The sequence below is a fragment of the Passer domesticus genome, chromosome 5 (assembly GCF_036417665.1).
Source record: "Passer domesticus isolate bPasDom1 chromosome 5, bPasDom1.hap1, whole genome shotgun sequence".
Taxonomy (NCBI): Eukaryota; Metazoa; Chordata; class Aves; order Passeriformes; family Passeridae; genus Passer; species Passer domesticus.
In genome coordinates this window covers 72,057,072-72,079,567 of record NC_087478.1, presented here as the reverse complement: position 1 = coordinate 72,079,567, position 22,496 = coordinate 72,057,072, and the positions used below count along the sequence as shown (strand labels likewise).

Below are 22,496 nucleotides of genomic sequence, written 5' to 3'. Positions count from 1 at the left end.
TTAAGTCCCTATAGGATTTCAGCCCTTCATTTAGCACACAATGCAAATGATCTCAAAGACAGATCGTATTGCAGACTTGTAATTTTCTACATGCTTTACTAGAATAACCCCCTTTTTATCTGATTTGCTCCAGGGCTTGACAGCACTGGATTATAGAAGTGTACACACATCATCACTTAACAAAAGTGTTAGTTTTGAGCTATGTAAACAGAAGTCTCCACATTGGCAGCCATTTTATTTATCTCGATTGACTTGTTTGTCACTGAAGTCTCAACATGTGCTGTATTTTTCAAGATGGGTTGTTAAAGCAGATTGTGCAGAAATGCTAATATCTAATGAACAGAAAGAAAAGTGGAATCAAAACAGTTGGCGTGAATTTGAAGTACTGATGTACTGAGATATTCTGAAATATTCATGAATTACTAATCCTTCAAACTGAATAATGTTAATCAAAACAGGCTATGTTTTTTTTAACCCTGAACTATGTAAAGAAAACAGAGTACACCAAGGGATTTGGAGTGGACAGTGTTCCCTTCTAAGGGGCGTGACCGAAAAAGCCCTTATTTTCAAAACTCACTGCCTTGACAGCCAGCTCCACCAAAAAACCCACATGGGAGTGTTCCCAGCAGGGCACACAATGTTATAGTCATCACAGGTTAGGTTTCTGTAGTACTCAGGCTTGAGAGTCACCTCCAGCCTCAGTGACAGGGGAGAAAATACAGCCCCAAGCCAAGCAATAGTCCAAATTTTTCCCTTGGGGCCTCAAGAAGCCATACTAACCTTTTCAACAGCTTGGGCTCGAAGCAGCAGCTGGAGCTGAGAAGAGGTGGGCACAGGCGTGTGTCCATGACCCATGTGTGGTCCCAGGTCTCCAGTGTTTTGGGCATAAGTAACCTATGGTACAGGAAAAAACTACACAGACATGACTGCAGATGGTGTCACAGTTGCTCAGCATATGCACATTACCTTTGTTTCTTCCTTCCAGCCTGTTTTGTCTATTTCTACTCAGGAGAAAAGCTGTCTTGCAGGAAGAATGGCCAAAGTAGTTTGATGCATTATCAAAAGCAGAGAAAATAATTTGCTTTATTAAACACTGGGTGAATTTTCTACACAAGCACACATTTTAACTTAATTGCAGCCTTCCATGTGATTGCAATGTAACTGAGAAGATGATTACCAGAAACAGATTATCCGTTCCTTTCAGAGCTTCTTGGTGTTTTGCTCTTTGTCTAAGGCTTACATTTTAAGCAAGAAAAACAAGTTATGCTCTGAATACCTCAGGTGACAAGAGTACAGTTGTTTACTGTACTGAACAGCAACTCAAACATTGGGCTTAATTCTGTATTCAGTTCTCTCTCTTTCTGTGTGCAACCAAATAACACAGCACAGCCTGTGTCTCACTTGAACATTTGTGATACGGGAATGATGCTTCGCCACTCCACAAAAGGACCAAGCCCACTAATATTCCTTCCGGAAGCATTCAGATTGCTGAGAGGTAGGGTTCCACTGATACACTTTGAAGAGAGCCCTGGGTTTCATCTGGGTTGTTTTTAAGAATTCTTTAAAAACCTAGAAGTGTTCCAGAGAGCGCTTTTCTTTTGAAAGGTTTTCCTGCAGGAGATGAGGATTTGGGAGTAGAGCAGTGACTGCCTGTTCCCTGCACAGCTGCTAAGCTGAGTGGAACATGTTGTTTAGCTGGTTCTGTGAATGTGGCCATCAGGTGTGGTCAGGTCCAGCAGAGATCATTGTTGTAGACTAATAGACCTTCTTGATACAACAGCCCAGTGTCTTTAACTGTACTGTACCCAGTGCTGGAAGAGCTGTGGCTTGTGATTACTTGACCCAAGGCAGGACCTCAGCGTGCCCCTCTGCAGCAGACTCAGGATCTGTGCCTATGGGGAATGGGTGCTTCTGGACCCAAAGCTCATCCCATTGCTAGGGAGTAGTTTGTTTCTGAGAACTGGAGGCATGTCTTTAGTAATTTTGTAGGGAATGAACATTAAACAAAGCTCAGTGAATGACCATGTAGAAAGAAAAGGCAAAGAAAGGAAGTCAAGCAAACTGTTTTTAATCACTCACAGCCATTCTTTCCTGTGTTTTTTATTCCTTCTTGTGAGAGCAATTTCTCTGTGTGTGTCTGAGCCCTCCCACCAGGACAAGTTTGTGATGTGGAAGATGAAAAAAGCTGGGTATTGAGTTCTGGTCCAGTCTCTTAGGTCTTCTGGACTGGTGATAATGAACTAGCTTTTGGACTGAGGTTTCAGAAAGTCCAGGAGTCAACTGTTTCTTGGGATTCAGCCTCTGGCTCCTCCAGAAAACAGCACTTTCCTTAGTCTTTACCTATATGATGGCTCTCCATTGTGTCCTTGCCCAGCATGGAGACCTTTCTTTTCTCTGTCCCACTCTTTTGTTTCTCCTGCACCTTTCATGCATGTAGGCATTTCCATTTGTTCTTCACTCTGACCAGCCTTTGCCTTTCCATGGCAAATAAGTAAAATACCACGAGGTGGTTGGAAAAATGTAATAGACATAGTATCCCTTTGTGCAATCCCAAACACCTGGGCCTGAAAGCTCATCTTTGTGTCTTTGAACTTCACTGGGATTTTAGTCTTTTTTTCCCTTCTTTGCTGGGGAGCTGGAATGCTGAAACATCTACACCCTCCTGTCATTGCACACACGCTGTTGGAGTTTTTGCAATGAAAACATAATGGTATGGATCTGGCAGCTTGGATCGTGCAGCTCATTCAGCAGATGCCAATAACAGCTGAATATTAGATATTATTAAGAAGAAGATATAAAATAAAGCTGTGAGATAGCATATGTTGGCTGGTAGCAAATATCTTCCAGATGCTTGGAAGGATGAGATTCAGCTTGGGAGTTACTTTGATAAAACTATTGCACCATTGCTGCCAGCTCAGTGTATGTATTCAAAACAGAAGGATTTTGGAAACCCTTGTGAGACCAATACCAACACTGAGTAGTAAAGGTCAGCACATACATTCCTAGTCAAGAGCCCACAGCTATCATGGCACTGAGATTTGCTGCACAACAAGGCTGGGATTCCTGTGACAGTTTAAAGCCATGAATGCTCCCTGCATTTTGCCACCTCATCAAGGAATTTAGAAGGATGAAGCAGACCTTATTTTTCTCATGGTGCTGGTGCCTGAGTTGGCTTTATCTGGCCTAAGAAGAGCCAGTGGCTGTGGTGCCCAGGCAGGGGATGGCAAAGGTGCCTTACATGGGCACAGACTGCTGCACGACCTACCTCTGAAACCTACGAGCAAAGATCTTGCTGGTGTTTCAATAATGATGTGTCCCAGCACCCTCCTTTCTCCTGCACCTCTCCTCACAAGAAGGGATGAGTAAGCAGCAACACCTGTGGCAGGCAGTGCCTGTGAAGGACCTGCACATGCAGTGAGAGAAGCACAGGTCAGCACTTGGGCACCCTGCCTACAGCACCTACCCCTGGGTGGTGGAGGTGGGTGGAGAGGGACCTGCCCGTGCCCAGCAAGGAGGAAACCTGACTCCTGGGAGCTGGATCCCGAAGAAACTGCACTGCCAGCACTGTAAAAAGTAAATATCTGAGGGGAAACAGTCAGAAAAGAGAAAAGGTCTTTTCCTCCGAGCCTGAGACACCACAGAGGTAAGAAAGCTTCATTAAATAAAAAATATTTAGTAAAATCTTGCTTAATATTGGGGGCATCTGATCATTTGTATGATCAGATAGCCCCACTCTCACCTGCAGGGAAAATTCTCAGCCAGAGAAGGTCTCTGACCTTACTGACAGAGTTCCCAGGTGGTGTCGCAGGCAGCACTGCACATTGTATGGCCTTTGTGCCTCACAGCCCAGCGGCGTGGGGAGGGGGCCACAGCATCATTCTGATGGGTCCCAGCAGCAGTTTCACTGTACTCTTGGGTGTTCCCTTCAGCTGGAGGATTTTTATTTTCCCTGCCAGCAACAGCTTTGTCACTGCTGTTCTTTTGGCTCATGTAATTGGTGTTTAGTTGCATTTACAAATAGAGGGAAATTTGTGACTCCCTGAAGATAGCTGCTCCATCAAGGCAAACAGGGCTGCAAAGGTTTGGGATGAACAAAACTCAGGATTGGTAGGAATTGTTAGGAGGTTTAATGTGCCTGCACAGATTTCTGGTGTTATTTGAGGTGCTGGAGAGTATATCCCACCTGCTTACCAGCTGCAGTTTGTGGTTTTATTTGTGGTAGAGACCAGTGTGGTTATCACATTAGGTACTCTCCACCGTCCTGCTGCCTCTGAGGGTGTCTGGATACTGTGGGGTGCTGGAGGTGGCACTGCAGCCTTGTGCCTTGGGCATCTGACCCTCACTGCGAGTTCTGCACAGCAGCACCAGGGGCTGGGGTTCCCTCCCCTTTTGTGGAAGAGTTGTGGCACTTCCCAGAAGGAATCCCCATAGCCCAGGGCGGGTACCAGTGAAATGCTCCAAGACCCCTCAGCAAACAGTAGCAGGGCATCCCAACATCAGGATGGGTGGGTAAAGGCCCAGGCTGTGGTGCTTGTCCTGCCACCATGTGGGCTGTGCCTGCCACAGACATTTTGGAGGAGAGTGTCTGTTTAACCTGACAGAGGTGTGATGTGGCAGCTTAGGGCAGAATGTGTTTGCAGGTCCCTAGTCACAAAGGAACAGAAAAGGAGAAGAACAGGTGCCCAGATTTTGTGATTGCAGAGCCTTTGGCTATTCAGACATGCAATAAATCTTTGCCTCTTCCCTGTGGGCTCTTCCAAGCACCTTGTTTGGTTTCTGTTGAGCTGGTTCCACTTGGAAATAGTCCCTAGCTGTTGGCCATCATAATCAGCTGGTGGCTCTGTGAGCTGCTGGCAGCTATTGCTGCCTCCGAGGGCACTGCTGAGAGACAGATGTAACCAATATCCTTTGCATATTCTTGGGTGCTGGACTGTGATGATCTGTGACAGCAAAGTCAGTATATGTGACCCAGCTGATTAATCTGCCATTAGTCCTTAATGACCTCCTTCTAACTGTACCTCAGTATAGGATCAAGGTGTCCATCCTGGAGTACTGTAATTCCATACTTTCTGTGTTCACCTGCCTTCTATCTCAAATGGAGTTTTGTGTCTTTCATTAGATGCTCTCAGCCATTAATTCCCTCCAGCTCTCACCCTCTGCAGCCTCCCTGGTCTCTGCTGGTTGGCTGTGAACACAGCCTGGGCCAAGCCCAGCGCACCTGAAGGGAGGTAATCAAAGGAGAGGGAGTCAGCAAAGTGCAGAGGTATTGAGCTCCCCTCTGCAGTGCCTGAGCATGCACTCAGCAGGAAAGGTTGTGCATTTAAGCAATCAGTGTGCTTAATCCCTGCCGTGGGATTAAAATGAGTTTTTCTGATGAGGAAAAGCAACAGTGGTGAGGCCAAGAGATTTAGTGCTGAAAGCCAGGAACACTGGCAGAGGAATCCAGCTTCCAGTTGCAATCCAGAATGCATGGCTGTGTTTATGGATGCCCTGAGAGGATGGGGATTAGTGTGCCAAAGGATGAGGCAGAGGGGTTGGTTTGCAGCAGGAAGCTGTGTGCTGCTTGGGTGAGGAGCTAAGTGCTACCCCTGCCACCCTCAGGGTCCTGGGGTTAGAGAGCTGGCTGGGTGACCTGCCTCTGCCTCAGTGGTCAGAGTGTCACACTGAGCAAGAGTGCAGCACCTCTCCTGCTCCCTCAAACCCAGCTCCACTGGGGAGCCTCCAGCAGGGGCAACCACTACTGGTTGTATCACATCTTGGCTCCTGGAGATGCACCATCTTTTAGACTGGCACTGCATTTTACTGACCTCTGGGCTGTGGAAGTTGTCACATGCTCTCTTGCCTTAGCAGGTCTCCAGTCTTCCCTAAGACAATCCCTGGACTTTCCATAAAAACAGCCAGTATGATGTGATAACTGATGTCTCTCAGTTCAACTAACTTACTCTGTGATGTTTCTATGCATTTTTCACCAAAACCCTGATGGGTAGGGACATCTTCCAGTAGCTCCATGAAATTAATATTTGACTGTATCTGAAAGTTTCCACTCCAGTGTGAGAAACTGCCTCACTGTTTTCTTGCTCAGGTGACTCTTCTGAAATTTCACAGGTAAATCCTAGCCTTGCCTGCAGTGACAGCAGATCCCAGCAGGAGCTGAGATGGCCACTGCACCAAAAGAGGCAGAAAATGCTATTGGCTTGGAGGAAATCCACACAGAGAGAAAAGAACCATCAAAAGGTGGGTTTCTATTGACAGGACTAGAAATTTGGGTCCTTGTTTAGCTGGGGTAGAGAGAGGGTCCTCAGTTGTGCCACTCCAGCCACTTAAAACCTCTGTACATGGAACCACAACATCAGCATCCTGCATTCCCCTCCCACCACACCTACCAGGCTGGTAGCTGCTGCCTATGGCAGTGGGAAGAACTGGGTGGCTTGGCTTTTCTCAGGCCTCTGCTTTGTGTAAACATTTCATTATATTGGTAATTTGAGGATTCATTTACTTGAAATAATTTTTGAAATGTTACTCTGTTTCAAAAGCATTTTAAATAGTACAAGGCTGTCCTTCCTCTGTTTGCACTGGCTGCTGTTCCAGCAACCCCCTGTTGAGCCCTGCCACCAGGACATAAAGCTGGTAGATGTTTCCAGGCTTTTTCCTGGTGCAGTCCCACAGGAGCAGGAGAAATTTTTTATGAACAGGAGGTACAATTTCACTGCTGATATGGTTTGTGTCTTAATTTTCTTTTCATGTTTAGGACAAAAGACATTTACAGTGGAAGAAGCTGTGGAAACCATTGGGTTTGGGAGGTTTCATATCATGCTTTTCCTCATCATGGGCAGCACTGGGGTAGGTATCTGCAGCCATCTGTGCTGGCCTGAAAAAAACTTTCTTCTCATTTTTCTCATTGCTGTGCAATAACAACCATAAGCACATACTGCTGCCAGCCCATTTTTCCCATACATACCTTCTCAAGCAGGATTTTTCCTATTTTCATCCTTGGTGAAAGTAGATTTTGGTCCCATTGATATCAGACCCATTTCAGGGCAAAGCTGAGTGGGTTGGCCAAAAGCATCATGGTTTGGCCCTGTTCTGGAGCACTGTCAGGACACGTCTTCAGTTAGCACCTGAAGGTTAGGTTCAGCTTCACAGTTGCATTTTTCATGTCATCCCCATGGCACCCAAATCCTGTGCAATCTGGCTCAGAAGGCCTGGCGTCTTCTCACCCCTGGCTACATGAAAAACTTCATAACTTTCAGGGTCTTGGGTTAATTGTGTATCTGTTTTGAGAACTTGGGCAAAATCCAGAGGCCAGGCTGGGCTAAAGATGTAATGAGAGTCTATCCATGAAGATTGCTGCAGCTGAGGTGAAAAAGTCTGAAGCTATGTGCAAACAGCTCATTCCTAACTGAAGCCAAAAACAGCTTTAAGAGTTCATGTTGGATGCCTAAATCCACAGCTAGGTACCCAACCAAAGCAGCTTGGTTTCCAGAGATAGTTGAAGATCTAATAACCCAGCAGGGTAAGAGTCTTCTCTGCCAAGGATGACTCTTTCCAAACTTCCCAGATATACAGTGTACCTGTACCTGCTTTCTAGGTGTAACTTTCTCTCCTCCCTGTCGCCAAGATCTCCCAGGTCAGGCACGGGGCTCAGACCACTGTGGAGGTACCATGGCTTCACAGGACTGTTCTGACATGGTGGAACTGCCATGGCTGCAGGCCTTGTGGGACTGAGAGACTTTTCCCTGTGGGCTTCTTGTGGTTTCCATTTCTTGCTAACACACACTTGTTCCCGAAGGTGGCTGAAGCCATGGAGATCATGCTGATAGCTGTTGTGTCCCCTCTCATCCGATGCGAGTGGCAGCTCCAAGACTGGCAGGTGGCTTTAGTGACAACAGTGAGTGACTCTTGTTCCCCCAGAAAGGTCATCCACCATGTGGTCATAGTCATGGGTACCACCATGGGTTTTGGAAAGCACATTTCCCAGAAAACCAAACAAATTCCTAAGGCCTCTTTACAGGGACAGGAACAGTGCCACAACTGTAGACATCAGAAATGAAGCAAATGAGAGCAGATGCTCAGAGCAAGTAATTCCAAAGCCAATCCCCACTTCCACATTCTTATTTTGAAAACCCTGCTACCGATCCCCAGCTTTGAGGGTTGCAGCAGTGAGTGCCTACACAAAGGAAGCCATCCCCTGAAAGCCTCTCCCTTGTGGTTCTGGGCATCACAGTTCATCCTGCTGCCCTGAGAACACACAGCTCACCCGCAGCTCAGAGAGCAGAGCTGCCCCATGTAGCTGAGAATGGACCCTCCACAACTGTGTTTCCATTCCCCTCAGATGGTGTTTTTTGGCTACATGGTGTTCAGCATAGTGCTCGGGCTCCTGGCTGACCGGTACGGCCGCTGGAAGGTGAGTGACTGCTGGGGGCTGCACATCCTTTTCCTGTGCTTCACAGGAGCCATGCACCTGGCTGAGCCTGTGCTTTAATGACCCTAATTCCTGCCCTTTTGCAGATCCTGCTGCTCTCCTTCCTCTGGGCAGCCTATTTCTCCCTGCTGACCTCGTTTGCCCCATCGTACATCTGGTTTGTGTTCCTGCGGGCCATGGTAGGAGGTGGCGTGTCGGGCCACGCGCAAGGGTGAGGCTGTGCAAGCCGCCTTCCCAGAGAAGGTGACGGAGGGGCTGGAAGGGGAAAGGGCACCAAATTCCCACATCGCCTTGGAACAAAAAGCCATTCTGTAATTTTACTAAATCCCGGTCAACTGACCTAATTTGCAGTTCCCGAGGACTCCTGAGGCCTGGAATAGAGAGGGCAGCTGCTTTACATTAAATTGGTGACAGAGGGATTATTAAGAACATATAAAACAATTAGACAGGTAACAGATGAGTAAAGGCTGCTTCCTCCTTGAAAAAACAATAGTCACAACAATTCTGCTTAAGTAGAAAATTATTTTTAAATTATATGAAACTTTCCCACTGAAATTAAGTTTTTATCTTGTTAGGGCAGAAAGGAGGATGTGGGGGAAAAAAATTAACAATATTAAAAACCACTTCACTAGGGGCCTGGAAAAATAGGGGGTTTTTGTTGACTCTCTTATGGAAACAAATGAAACATTGCAGCACTATCCATGGTTCTTCAAAGCCTGGTTGCTGCCCACAAAGGAAAACACCAAACTGGTCACATTGGCCCAAAAGCCCTTTGCTGAAGGAAAGGACATAGTGGAGAGGGGTGCTGTTGGGAGAAAGCACCTGAACCTGAGTCATGCATCTGCTGAGCTCCTGGCACAGCTTCCCTCACAGGAGGGCCCCCATTCCCGTGCCATGGAGGCTGCTCATGAGCCTCATGAGGGAGGAAGGAAACTGAACATTTTATAAAACATTTCACTGGCTGAGACAGAAGGACCCACTGAGGGTCTCTTCCCACCTCTTTCTCCCTGTCCATCTAAGGAAAAACAATTCACACTGGGCACCTTGAGAGATGCCTGTCCCACGAGGCTCCTGCCCCAAGGGCATGCCAACCCTTTAAAAAGTGGAACAGAGTTTTCCTTATTTCATGGAAAAAAACCCTTTACTAAAATGTTCATTTCTATGAACATATCTATGCCTGTGCTGACACCTCAGTCACCCCACAGGACCTTCCCATAGGTTTCCTGATGTATAGACTGCAGTGTTCACCTGCTTGTATCCCACAGCCATGGGCTGGAAAGGATTTCTGCCTTGTGTTTCCCTTGCATGTAATTTGGTGCTGGAGTGGGAAGCATATTGGACAGGGATTCCTTGTCTCTGAGTGCTCAAGGTGGAAGAGGGATGGTTAGAGGGATGATATTGATTCCATGAGTCGAGGTGAACTGTTACTTGATTTGTATGGAAATTCTCATTGCAACTGTATTTCAGCTTATTTTTTTTCCTCTTTTGCTAGACTTATCATAAAAACAGAATTTTTGCCCACCAAATATCGGGGATACATGTTGCCCTTATCTCAGGTAAAAGTGAGCACATTGCTGTTTATTCTATATCCAAGTCCCAGGAGATTCGTCCCACCACAGTTTGGAAGCCAAGTCTCCAGCACATCAGCATTTCTCCCAGACTAATCCCACTTGTCTGGGTCTGAGAGAGTGTCCACTGCCTCCTGCACACTCCTGCAGAGTGTGGCATCTGTGTTATTAAAGACATACACAGGAGAGAGGCAATATCTTCTCAAATAATTGATGCTCCAAACATTTTATAGGGACTTTGAGTGATGGCTGACACCCAGCCTCTTGGTTGTCCTATTGACAATGGAGCTACCTAGTCTAAAGGGGCCAGCGCTGATGGACTGGCAGGCACTGGAGCTGGTGGCATTCCCAGCCCACTCCAAGCTGAGGTGTATCCCCCCTCCCTCCTCTTGAGACCCCTAGAGATAACAAGTGGTTTATGTAGTGACTCCCAGGTGAGTCTGGAGTCACTCCCTGCTCCTCTCCCTGCTCAGGTTCTGCCAGGGGCTTTGCACAGGAGGGTTAGCACAGATAGTCCCAAATTTGGCCCGACACATGCTGGGAAGGTTGTGCCCACTTGCTGGGTCATTGCTTACTGCAGACTTCTGCAGTGGGCAGTTGCTGCATGTGCAGATGATCAGTGGTGACACCTCTGAGTGCACAAATTCATCCCACTGCAGAACCAAACTCTTTGTGTCAGGGATAATCTACTTTTCACTGCAGCCTCCTTGATCCCAGGGCATCATTACCAAAGTGGCATCAGAAATACAAAGATTTATGGAAGAACAATCTTGTATTTCTCCCCAGAAATGTGTTATTTCTGTCCACAGAATATTCATGAACTTGCTGCAGCTTTTGTGATTTGTGGCTGAGCTCCCTTAGGTGGTCCTCTGGAAAGGGATGTGTCTCCTAATGGCAACAAGTGAACTTCAGAAAGGAATGTACTTGCAGATCAGAGGCCAGATTGGCTGTTGGTATAGCTGGGCATTGAGTCTACTGGAGAGTCACCAACTTTCAGCAGCAGAAATCTGGCCTGGTTTTGCCTTCTGAGCTTGTAAATATCCTGAATCCTGAGCTTGCAAATCTCTCTTCCCTGAAGAGACCTAGACAACAGGAAAATTCATGAGCAATAGCAGAGAAGTGAATGAAAGAACAAAAGCAGGGGCTTTAAGTACAATTATATCCACAGCAAATTATTGGTTTTTACCTGAAACTAATTAAGACTACCTTCACTGTCCTTCCCCAAACTTCTGTGTTTCCCTTTTTCCTCCCACCCAAGCCCAGCTTCTCAGACAGCCATGGGATGGCTCAGTTGAACCTCATCATTCCCTAGCACAGTTCCCCATATATCCACAGAAGAAAGAGAAGAAAATAAATCATTGCCATGTGTTCGTGTTCTAACCCCTTGCTTTCCCTTGGAAAGGTGTTTTGGTTGGCAGGATCCTTGCTGATCATTGGCCTGGCATCAGTGGTGAACCCAACCATTGGCTGGTGGTGGTTGATCAGAATTGCCTCCATCCCTGGCATCCTTCTCATCCTGGTGTTCAAGGTAGGAAGATCTCCACTCTCCACTCCCTGCTGTACTGCCACTGCCCTGATGTCTCCGCAGGCACCATTGCCCTCCACCCCCTTCATCCTAGGGCTCTTCTTGTGTCCTCCTTTCTCCTCTTCAGTCCTCTCACACAGTGGCTTGGTAAGGTCCTGAAGTGCTGGCAGGGCTGTAGGCCAGCTTCTGGGAGATGCCACCTTGCTGGTGATGGCCTGGCTTTACTGGTCTGCTGTAGCCCTCCAGCAGCCCAGGTTCCAGCGTCCAGGCTGTCCCAGTACCCAGGGATTGTGGTGATGGGCCAGGCACCAAGAAGAAGACAGGCTAGATAGTGTATGAAAAAAATGACAAATAATACCTTCAGTCTAATGCTGGGCACAGCACACTCTCTTCAGTCTTAACATTTTCTACGGCTGAGGAAAGTAGCCTCAGTGAAGTGTTCACAGAGTGCCAGGGTAAACCACAGTTTCCCCAGGTTTCCTTCTGCTTCAGAAAAACCAGCCTTGGGCATGAGAACCATCTTTTGTTGAGGAGGGCATGGAAAATCCCTGCTCACAGTGCTCGTGGGCACTGCAGTGCTGAGATGTGGCTGCTGGAGCTATACAGATGTAAAAGCTCTTCCTGCAGTTGGGTGAATGCACAAGTCCATCTGGGGTGCTACCTGGGCACACACATGTAAGGCTGCTGTGAGTGTGCACTTGTATAACCCAGATGTTTAGTTTCCCTGATTATTTTTGCCAGAAAATTTGGATAGCTGAAGTTTGTCATCCAGGGGAAAATAAAAGAGAGAGTTAGTATATATACCTTTGAAAAGGGGGCCTTTAATTCATATTTGAATGAAATAGATGTAATTGTTTATAATTTAATAGAGCCATTTAATTTAAAAAGTATTTTATTTTGGAAAGAGCACCAAATACTAGTGATGAGTTACATTTCAACCACTTCTTCCTTTTTATCAAAATGGCCTTGTTGTGCCTTCCAAGACTTTTGCTTCAGCAAGTAATATGTGCCTTGTCTCATTTTAGAATGTCAATTCATTCAGGATTGTTTTTGTTAAACTTGTGTCTTTGGCTTTCACCTTTCATAAGTGCTTGACCCAGATCAAGTGGCAGAGCTCTGGGAGCTAGACCACCAAATGGGTTTGTGGGGCAGGGTGAGACCTCCCCAGCATGGGGAATGGGGGGCTGGGGCACACAGTTCCCCAGGGCATGGCTGGAAAGAAGGACAGACAGAGGCTGCTCCAGCTCATGGAGTGCCCTGTGCCAACCTGAGGTTTCTGGGCATGATGTGAAGCTGTGAGTAGGACAGGAGAGGTGCAGAAAGGCTTCCTGCTCTGCTTGCAGTTCATCCCAGAGTCGGCACGGTTCAACGTCTCCACGGGAAACACAGGGGCTGCGCTGGCCACGCTGCAGAGGATTGCCAGGATGAACAGAGCGGCCGTGCCAGAGGGGCAGCTGAGGGAGCCTGCCAAGGTAAGGCCAGGCCTGTCCAGCCCATTCATCCCAGGCCGCTGGCATCTGGGCTTCAGGAAGGGAATAGGATGCAAACCACATCTTGCTCTGCCTCCCTCGTCCTCCTTGCCTGATTCTTTTCCAAACGACTGCTGAAAGTGATGATGAAGATGTCAGTTTTCTTTTGGAGAAACAGTAACCTTGGCCTTCAAAAGGAAATGGAATTTTCCGCTCTTTTTTTCTTTCTCAGTTTGTGTTTGCTCAGAAAAACTTCAGGCTAAGGAAATATTTGCTTCCTTTCCTACAAAAAGGGCTACTGGCAAAGCATGCCGTTCCTTATTGCCCGCCCATCTGCAGGGGTGTTCCCTTTGCCATAAGATCTGGGAACTGTCCCTTGGGGTCTCTCTCAGGGCTGTGACTGGGCAGGCTGCAAGGATCCCTGCTGAGGTCAGCCCAGCCCTCCCAGAGGCTTCTCCAAGCCCCTGGCCTGGCTTGTCCACTGTGTCCCAGGACCCCAGATCCTGAATGTGGAGACACCAACCAGCAGAAGACGGAAAAAGGAGGAGAGAACATTTCACCAATACCATCACCTGTACCTATAAGCAGCTGAGCAGCTCAGGAGTGAATCACTGCTGGACTGAAATGCCCAAAAAACATGTGTGGGTGCTGCAGGGAGGGTCAGTCTCCCCCAGACTTCTCCCCTCCATTATCCAGTCTGGGCCCTGCTGATTGGTGGGTGGGAGGACTTAGTTGGCTCCTTTGACCCCCAAGACAGGGAAATAAGACAAATCCATTGTTCAGGGCCTCAAAATTATTCAACTCTTTTAAATCCCTTTCCTGGATCTTTTCCCTGCATATTCAATCCCACAGGCACCAAGTATTGTCCTTAGCAATTCATGCAAGATGGTGCTATTGTATTGGAATTATTTAGGATTAAAGCTTCCCTGTAATTTAATTGAATTTATGTAATGGACCCACATTGGAGATGGGAAGGGCTTTTGTTAGTTTTGCCCTCTCTCAGGCTTAACCAATGATGAGGAAAATAAAAATAAAGTCAACCCACACCACCCCTGTGAACTTGTCTCCCCTCGGTGGTGGGACCCTGGAGGGCAGCAGGCCAGGCAGGGCCCCCAGTGCCTGCCAGTCTCTGCTCACTGGCATTTCAGGTCCCCCAGAGAGATATATTTGTCCAAAAGCTTGCTTCACAGGCAGAGCAGCATGCAGGGCAGTGGGAGCTGGCAGAAGCCCAGAATGCTGACCCCCCAACAGCAACCAGGGTCCCCTCTGCCATCATCACAGTCACAGTGGGACCAGACCTCTCAGATCTGGAGTCCTTTGGGGCCAGGAGAGCTCAGGAGGTTCTCTTCTCCCCTTCTCCATCCTTTGCAGTGCAGGTTCCCGTGGGTATGTTTTGGGAAGCAGGACTTTGCTCTCTGGGGGTTTGATGAGTGCTCTGTTGCATCATCTGTGACTCTGCCTGTGCCAAAGCAGCCTGGGGACACAGGGAGCACAGGAGGACCTGGCGTGCCAACTGCTCTTACTTGCTCCTGTATATAAGATGCCTTTATAGAAACTTCTATTTCTATTGTATGATTTCAGGAAAGAAGGGGAAGATTCAAGGACCTCATCCACCCCAAATACCTCAGAACCACTTTGCAGATATGGATCATATGGTACATTTTTTGTCTCTTGCTCATCAGCTCGTTCTCTTGGTTGACAGTGTGCAGGGAGCAGAATTCTCCCATTGGCTCTGCCTTTAACAAGACACCACTCTGCTTCTGATGGTGGCTGCAGATCCTTGGTAGCTGAAGGGACATGGATCACCATAGGTTTGTCCTGTTTCAGACCACACCTCAGACACCCGGACTGGCTGCTGTTAACTTAGGCAGGAAAAGGCTGGATTTCCAGGATGGTGCAATGAGTTCTTCCTCAGACAGAGCAGCTCCTGGGAGCCAGAGGAGAGCCATGGGGCAGAGCCCACACCTGACTGCAGTGGGACCAGCTGTGTGCCTGCAGCTCTCCTTCCCTGCTTGGGGAAAACTTATTCTCCCCAAGGATGGCCAAAGGAGCGGTGATACAGGGCTCTGACAGAAACACATTCACCATTACCAGTGCTACTCACTGGGGAAAATTAAGACTGAGGAGACAGGTTCCATATGCAGTGTTCCCAGTAGCTGTATGCAAGGGAACACATGTTTCATTGGCTTTGTTCTCTGGAATGGAAATGTATAAATAATAGGTCTGTGGAAACCCATTCACCCAAAATGTTGTGAAGTCAGGCCCTGAATTTTTTATGGTTTTTTTCCCCTTGACTTCTATGAGAGTTATGAAATATATTTTTGTATTTTTATCTTTCTTTGTCTCCTAGTCATGCCAGGAGTTCCTGGTATGTTCTCAGGTCTGCATTTCCAACCCCCACCCCACATTCCCTGCCTTCCCAGGTGGCCCAAATTCTGCTGCTCATTTCTGAAACTGCCAGGAGGGATAAAAAAGTGAAAATTACTTTTCAGCCTGCTTATGCTCAGGCATATTCTGAATTACTTGATAATGACAAAGCAAGGCTGCCCTCACCTGGGTTCCCCAAGGTGTCACAACTCCTGCCAGCAAACCTGCTCCAGCATGGGCTTTCCATGGGGTCACAGCCTCCTTCAGGCATCCGCCTGTTTTGGCATGAGAACCTCCAAAGGCTGCACATGAATCTCTGCTGCACAGTGGATTTCCATGGGCTGCAGGGGCACAGCTGCCTCTCCATGGTCTGCACCATGGGAAGCATGGGAATCTCTGTTCTGGTGCCTGAAGCACCTCCTGCCTTTCATTCTTTACTGATTTGGGTGTTGGCAGAGATGTTTCTCACACATGTTCTCACTTCTTTCTCTGGCTGCTGTTGCTCTTACACAGTTTTTTCCAGTTCTAACGAATGTTATCCCCAAGGCACTACCAGTATTGCTGATGGGCTCAGCCTTGGTCAGCAGCTGGAGTCGGCTGGCATCGGCTCTGTCAGGCATGGAGAAAGCTTCCAGAAGCTTCCCCTGAAGAGAAGCTGAATTCTGTTCCCCTGAATAGAAGCCACCCCTGTAGTCCCAACCCACTACCAAAACCTGGCCATGCAAACCCAATACAAAGCTGAGCTATGAGCTGGGGTGAGGTTTACTGAGAAAGAGCAGTGCCTGGCCGTAGGTACGAGGGCAGTGCCATGGGACAGGTGACCAGTGGCCTGGTTGATGCCTGAGCCACCCCTCTGCTCAGGCTAAGGGGTTCCATCATGCAGAGCTGGTGCAAGCAACAGGAGATATTCCAGGGCACCCCAAACCTGCTTCATTTGAGTTTCCTCACCTTCCCCATCACATCTGCACCTCACTGCAGCATTTCTCCCCACAGGCTTGGCATAGCTTTTGCTTACTACGGTGTCATCTTGGCCAGTGCTGAGCTGCTGGAGCGGGACCTTGTCTGTGGCTCTGCAGCCCCACCGCTGCAGGACTCCAGTGATGACTCTGAGGAGAGCCACAGCCCCTGCTACTGCCACATGTTTGGGCCTGCTGCCTACCAGACCATGATCATCAGCACAGCCGGGGAGATCGCACGTAACCCCTTCCCCCTTCCCTGTCCTGCCATTCCCCTCTCGCAGTGCTCGCTGCAGAGGTTTGAGCTGTGCGTGCACTTGGTGGCAGGGGCTGACACAAACTGGGCACTGCTCTGGGATACAGGAGCCCTGTGGCTCCTGGCGCAGCAGGGCACTCAGTGGGACACACCTCAAGCCCTGGTGTTTGGCCGGGTTGTGGGCAGAAGGAGCAAAACCACCAAGGCCTGTGCTGCTCACCCAGCCGTGCCTTCCTTGCATGGCTCAGGACAGACATTGGTGTCCTGTCTCAGCACAGCCAATTTCAGAGAAGCACAGGCTTCACCATCTGAGGGGACGGGTGAAACAAAAGGGGCATGGAAGCAAATCACAAACTTTGGGTGCAGGAAGAGAATGACAGGATTTGTGCATTTTACAGGCTGTTTGGTAGGCACTGGGCATGCAGACAGGTATCTTTGAGTCACATTGTGTAAGGTCTGTCAAGGCAGACAATCATTGCAGTTAGATCATCAAATGTTTTATGATTTTCCTTTTTATTTCCAGTGAATCCTGTGAACATTCTCAGCATCAATCTCCTCGGAAGACGTCTAAGCCTCTGTATCACCATGGGATGTACAGCTCTATTCTTTCTTCTCCTTAATATCTGCACCTCAAGGTACTCTGGCTCAGACTATGGGTCTTGTTTGAGGGTATATAATGCTGAGGGCAGAACATCTGGTATTCTCAGATCACCAGTCTGTCAGGCCAGTAATTCTTGTAGGTCTAAGAAAAGCCTCTGACTGGCTGTCCTTTTCCTGGGAAAGCTGTGGCAGCAGATTCTGTAGAGCAGTGGTGTGCAGAGGGGCTGACTTGTACTGCTGAGCCCACATGGCTTCCCCTAAGCACCCAACAAGCTGCTTTCTGGAACAGTCCAGAAAATTAATGTGTGAATAACATCTACTGGAAAGAAGTTATATTTTTCATTCCCTTTTTTCTCCTGTTTCTTTCTTTCTGGCTTCTCTGCTGATGACTAACTCTGGTGCACATGGCTTTCTCTCCAGTGCAGGCATGGTTGGCTTTCTCTTCATGCTGCGTGCCTTGGTTTCAGCCAACTTCAACACCATCTACATTTACACGGCAGAGGTGGGTTCTGCTTGAGGTATGTTGAGCTGCTTGGAGGCTTCAAAATCCATTTGTATATACCCAGGAATGCTGCCTGCTAGCTTAGGGACTAGTTAAGAGTCACCTTCCTAGAACTGTGTCTCTCTGGCATCTTGGCTGCAGTGTTTTCATATGCAAGATAAAAGAAGGAATCAGAAAATCAGCTTGGAGATGACAGGAGTAGATGGAAGAGGAGTGCCCTACTAAGCCAGCTGTTGCTCAGCTCCTATAAAACATTATTTTTGGAGATGTTGGGTACCACTATCTTCCAAAACCCACAATCTTTCCCTTATTTAACCCCCACAGTGAGAAAACAGACTGTCACTAAAAAGAACATTTTTCACCACTTAAGGGGCTGTATCAGGTAGTATATGGTGTTATATATATGATTCTTTTCACTTAAAGGAAATTGGTATGTGCTCTCTGCAAAAGGCTTCAATACTTTAAAGAGCTTTTCCTTCATACAACTTTGGAGCCATGAGTTTTGTGAGTTAAGTTTAAATTGTTGGGGTTTTTTGTTCATTTTTTTAAAAAACAATTGTATGGCGTTAAATGGGTTTCCTTGTTAGTTGACTAAAGTGATCCAAAGCAAACAGAAGTAGCTCCCTTGCACTTTTAATAGTGCACTGTAATATTTAAACTTGCACCTGGCTTTAACACCACAATTTTAGCAGTTTTGAATGAGTTGCTGTTGTTGTAAAGACCATCGCTGTAACAGCCATACCATAAATCAATCCTACTCACAATTTAATCAATGATCAAAATCTTTTGAGCCAAGTGCCTGGACTCTTCTTGAATAACTTACTGAATTTGCTTGGCCCAGTAAAGTATTTAAATCAAAGGCTTATATGAGTATAATTGCTAAAATCTCTTTATATTAAGACTAAAAGTTCAGTAAAATTCATATTTAAGTGTTTTATTGGCACAGGTGTTTGGGAGGTGTGAAAGATAAATGACACAAAGCACATTCTTCTAAGCCTGAATATTTCTTACTGGGATCTGTTTTTCTTTTTCATCCACTAAACAAAGGTGCTGTTGATAAACATGAATAGGCAGACTTGAACTCTGCAGATAATATCTTTTCTTCCTGCTTCCCAGATAAAGGGGGGCCCAGCAGTATAATCAAAATTTTTCCTTTAGCATCTATTATTTTGATCATAGAGCCAGGAAATAAAGAGGTGGTAGGGGTGCTAAACAAATGCTAAACAAAGGGGAAACATATCCAGCTTTGACTTGCCCTAAAACTTTACTTGGGGCAAAAAAAATGAGAGATTTGTAATGGCTCAAATGAGGCCCAAGGGAGCTTTTATTTCTTTTCATATCTTATCCTATCAGCTGAATGACACAATGGGTGTCTCTGATTAAAAAAAAAAAGAAAACTACAGATATTGCAGATTGCTGTTGCACTAACCCAATTTATTTCTGGCCTGTTTTAGGTTTATCCCACCACAATGAGAGCACTGGGGATGGGGACAAGTGGGGCATTGTGCCGTGTGGGAGCAATGGTGGCTCCATTTATATCACAAGTAAGAGCATCCTGGATAATGTTGATAAACATTGTGCTGAACACTGTCATCAAATACAGAGATGTCCCTGAAATTCGTCCCAAAAAAAGGGAGGATGTACCCAATTCCTTCCCAACCCCATACATGGAGTGCTTGGGTGGTCCTTGCCAGATGCAGCTTTGAGTAACTCTCATCACAGAGTTCAGCTCACTAGTATTTGATACTTTCTGAAAGCTCTTAAGGTTCACAAGATACTGTTTTTTTCTACTGTGGAGTCTCTCAGGCACTTGAGACCCTTTGTCCACTCTTAATTGCTAATTAAGTGCCAGCTCCCCACACCAATAAGCTGCTGTTTGATGTTCTTTGACCTGCAGGTTCTTATGAGCGCTTCTTTCCTGGGAGCCCTGTGTCTCTTCTCCTCTGTGTGCATCATCTGTGCCATCTCTGCAGTGACGCTGCCCATCGAGACCAAGGGCAGGGCCCTGCAGGTGGGTACCACCACACCAGGAGCTCCTGTGGCTCCAAATGCTCTTAGGGACTCGTAGGTGATGATGCAGCCAGAATCCAGCCCAGTTCTCCTGAGCTTTCTCAAGCCTGACAGGCACTCACAGGAATGTGCTGCTGCAGCAGCTTCAATCACTGTTACCCCAGTTGCCCAAAGCTTGCTTCTTGTGAAAGAACAAGCCAGGCTGCCAGCCCCAGCCACCTCATGTGAGTATGTGAGCTTTAGCTTGTGCAAGCCCCTCCTTGCATCTCTCTCCAATCCTGACTTGAAGGTGCAGCTTCCCAGGCACGTGCTCTGCTCTGCCTGTGCTGCAAGGAGAGAGGACAGCAGAGGCACAGAGCACCTAAACTACCAATTTCTTAATCAAATTCAAGGCCCCTTCATCAGTCCATCAGCTAAACCATTGTGGTCAGTGTGTTCTATAAAGCAATTAGCCAAAGCATTAAGCGCAAAGATTAAGGGGGAAAGTTTAAATTTAACAGTCTCCAGCATGCAAGTCACACAGTTTAATTATAGGAGGTGGTGAGCAGTCCTGTGATTCCAATAAATTCATCTATACCAGCATAGAGATTTTCGTGGCATGCAGCAGCATGGCTACACCACTCTGTGTCACTTTGTAGTCTGACCTGTATAGACCACAAGACAAGACCTCAGGTTAAGAATAATCCATATTCTTTAGCAGCCATATTCTTAATAATGAATATTCTTTAGAGCATGGCAGGTGTTTGATCGAACTAGTGTAGGAGGGCTTCCAAACCAGACTTCAAAAAACCCATCCCTTCAAACACAGGGATTGCCTGTCAGAAGTGAGACCTTTTGGACATATCCAAACATGTTATTTTCCATATCCATACCTGTTGGGGTTTATGTGCATTTTATTAATTTAATGTATTATTTTTTGTTTCCCCCTTTTTAGCAAGTAAAATGAGAGCGAATGTTTGATGTTGGATTGGGTATGAAAGAAAAATAAATCCCTGGAATCTGTCACTTCCTGTGAGCTGCATTTGATGTTCATTGCTTCTCCATACCGTTTCCATTATAAAAAAATGCAGCTGAACAGTGTAAGAGCTATGATTTGTGTAGACAAATGGTAAATTTCTCAAGGACCTTTCCTTTCTTATGATTCAATAAACAAATGTTTTCTACCCTTTGTGGGAAGTAAGATGAAGATTCTTTACTTCTAGTGCTATCAATAGTGACGCTGCACACATAATATTTAAAACAAAGAGGAAACTCCTTAAGTGAATTGAGGTAAAGGGGGAGAAATACACAAAGCAGATAACAGTCTCTGCCATAGCAGCTTGAAAGGATGTAGTACTTTCCTCAACTTTTTTGTGGAAATACCATCTGCATAGAAGTAGTAAAATTTGGATCTCAAACCACACTGCAGTGGTGATTTGTGATCACTGTTAGGGTGATACTTAAGACCACAAAATGGAAGGTGAGTCAGATTTTTTCAAGTGGATTATTTGAAGAGAGACATTCTCAAGCAGGTTACAGCAAACAGGTAAGTAACTGGATGTAGAGTACATTCCCTCTTCTCTCCTCACCATTTTCCACTGGAAAATTTTCCATTTTCCACTCCCTTTCTCTCCAAGGGAGAACAACTTGAGTGTGAAGTTGAATCTTTAGGACTTCAGGTTGTGATGGCAGTGCATCTTTATTTTTTTAATTCTCTGCTACTGTAGCATGCCCTGATCACACTTCTGTTGCTAGAATAGTCTCCCTCACCATTTTGTTCTGCTCCTTCTCTACTGTTTTCTGTTTCCTGGTACTCTGGGATGGTATCACATACAAGCAACTCTCTTCAGATAGTTAAAACTTTCCATATAAAAACCAAACCAAACAACAGCAACAACAGCAATATTTTTTAAAAAGCAAACAAATAAAAAAGACACTGGGCAGCCTAAAAATCACCACATGATCAGAAGTTATGTCAAAGGCCTCTGCAAACACAACTGAGTGTTTTTGGGGAGTGTCCTCTATATTTTAGTGTGCAGTGCCACCCTATGACAAAGACAGGTAAGCAAGATCTCAGCAGGTGAGAGGCAAAACCAGGCCTTTTTCTCATTGCACATGTACACAGCAAAGAGGCACAGGATATCTTCAATGCTCTATGCACAGCACCACACCAGGGCCTGATTCTGTTATTCTGGCTGTCAACTTAGTCTTGCTGGAAAAGTGCTCTAAATTTTAATAAACCACTTGCTGAAGACTCTGCTTGATAAAAAAAAAAAAATCTGCAAAATTAACTCTCAAAATTAGATAATACTTGGTAAATTATTTACGGATTTATTTATTTTTTTAATCTAACTCACTCATATCTAAAAACGCTTTCAAATCATGGAGATATCTTCATTATCTGTTTATCTCTTAAAAAAGAAGAGACCTTCCAGCCAGAGCAGCTCCTGACCATCACTGAAAGGTCTGTGAGTGGAAGACAGGAATAGATGGACTCACAACTCAGCTGGAAAATGTTTTCCACAGATCTGGCAGGATTTCCTTTGGAAAGCTCTGGTGTTGCACTTCCTCTCCTGTCTCTGCCACTCTCCCCCACAGATCTTGTGTCATTGTCCCTCCACACAAGGTGATTTCCATCTCTTTTGCCATTGGAAAGGACTGGGAACTTCCCAGGCAGCTGGGGACAGACTGGCTGGATCCTGTCAGCTCTTTCTGAAGGGAGCTTGGTCTAATCCTGCTGGCTTCTGCAGTAGCAAGGACTGCTTCCATGCTCCCTGTTGCCAGGGAATACTTGGCAGCCAAGTGAAGGAGAGGAGGTGAAATGATGTTTGCAGCAGGCACA

At 46.5% G+C, this 22,496-nt stretch overlaps 1 protein-coding gene across 4 annotated transcripts; it reads left to right on the top strand.

Moving 5' to 3' along the window:
* Positions 1 to 2,520: 2,520 nt before the first annotated feature.
* Positions 2,521 to 22,001, top strand: SVOPL (SVOP like). Of its 4 annotated transcripts, XM_064420978.1 has the most exons (16): positions 2,521 to 3,643; positions 6,106 to 6,234; positions 6,749 to 6,840; positions 7,790 to 7,888; positions 8,333 to 8,404; positions 8,509 to 8,633; positions 9,915 to 9,978; positions 11,393 to 11,518; positions 12,859 to 12,987; positions 14,566 to 14,639; positions 16,345 to 16,547; positions 17,087 to 17,198; positions 17,584 to 17,665; positions 19,120 to 19,209; positions 19,563 to 19,676; positions 20,610 to 22,001. In XM_064420978.1, the coding sequence occupies exons 2-16, from the start codon at positions 6,156 to 6,158 to the stop codon at positions 20,619 to 20,621; spliced, it is 1,473 nt and encodes a 490-aa protein (XP_064277048.1). In that variant the 5' UTR covers positions 2,521 to 3,643; positions 6,106 to 6,155; the 3' UTR covers positions 20,622 to 22,001. The 4 variants fall into 4 exon arrangements, with proteins under 4 accessions (XP_064277048.1, XP_064277046.1, XP_064277047.1 ...); XM_064420976.1 differs by having other exon boundaries at positions 19,563 to 22,001; XM_064420977.1 differs by having other exon boundaries at positions 6,083 to 6,234; positions 19,563 to 22,001.
* Positions 22,002 to 22,496: the final 495 nt, after the last annotated feature.

Coding starts and splice junctions, on each gene's coding strand:
- SVOPL (XM_064420976.1), top strand. CDS start 6,156: ATGGCCACTGCACCAAAAGAGGCAGAAAATGCTATTGGCTTGGAGGAA. Junction 8,405..8,508: donor ACCGGTACGGCCGCTGGAAG/GTGAGTGACTGC, acceptor GCCCTTTTGCAG/ATCCTGCTGCTCTCCTTCCT. Junction 11,519..12,858: donor TTCTCATCCTGGTGTTCAAG/GTAGGAAGATCT, acceptor CTCTGCTTGCAG/TTCATCCCAGAGTCGGCACG.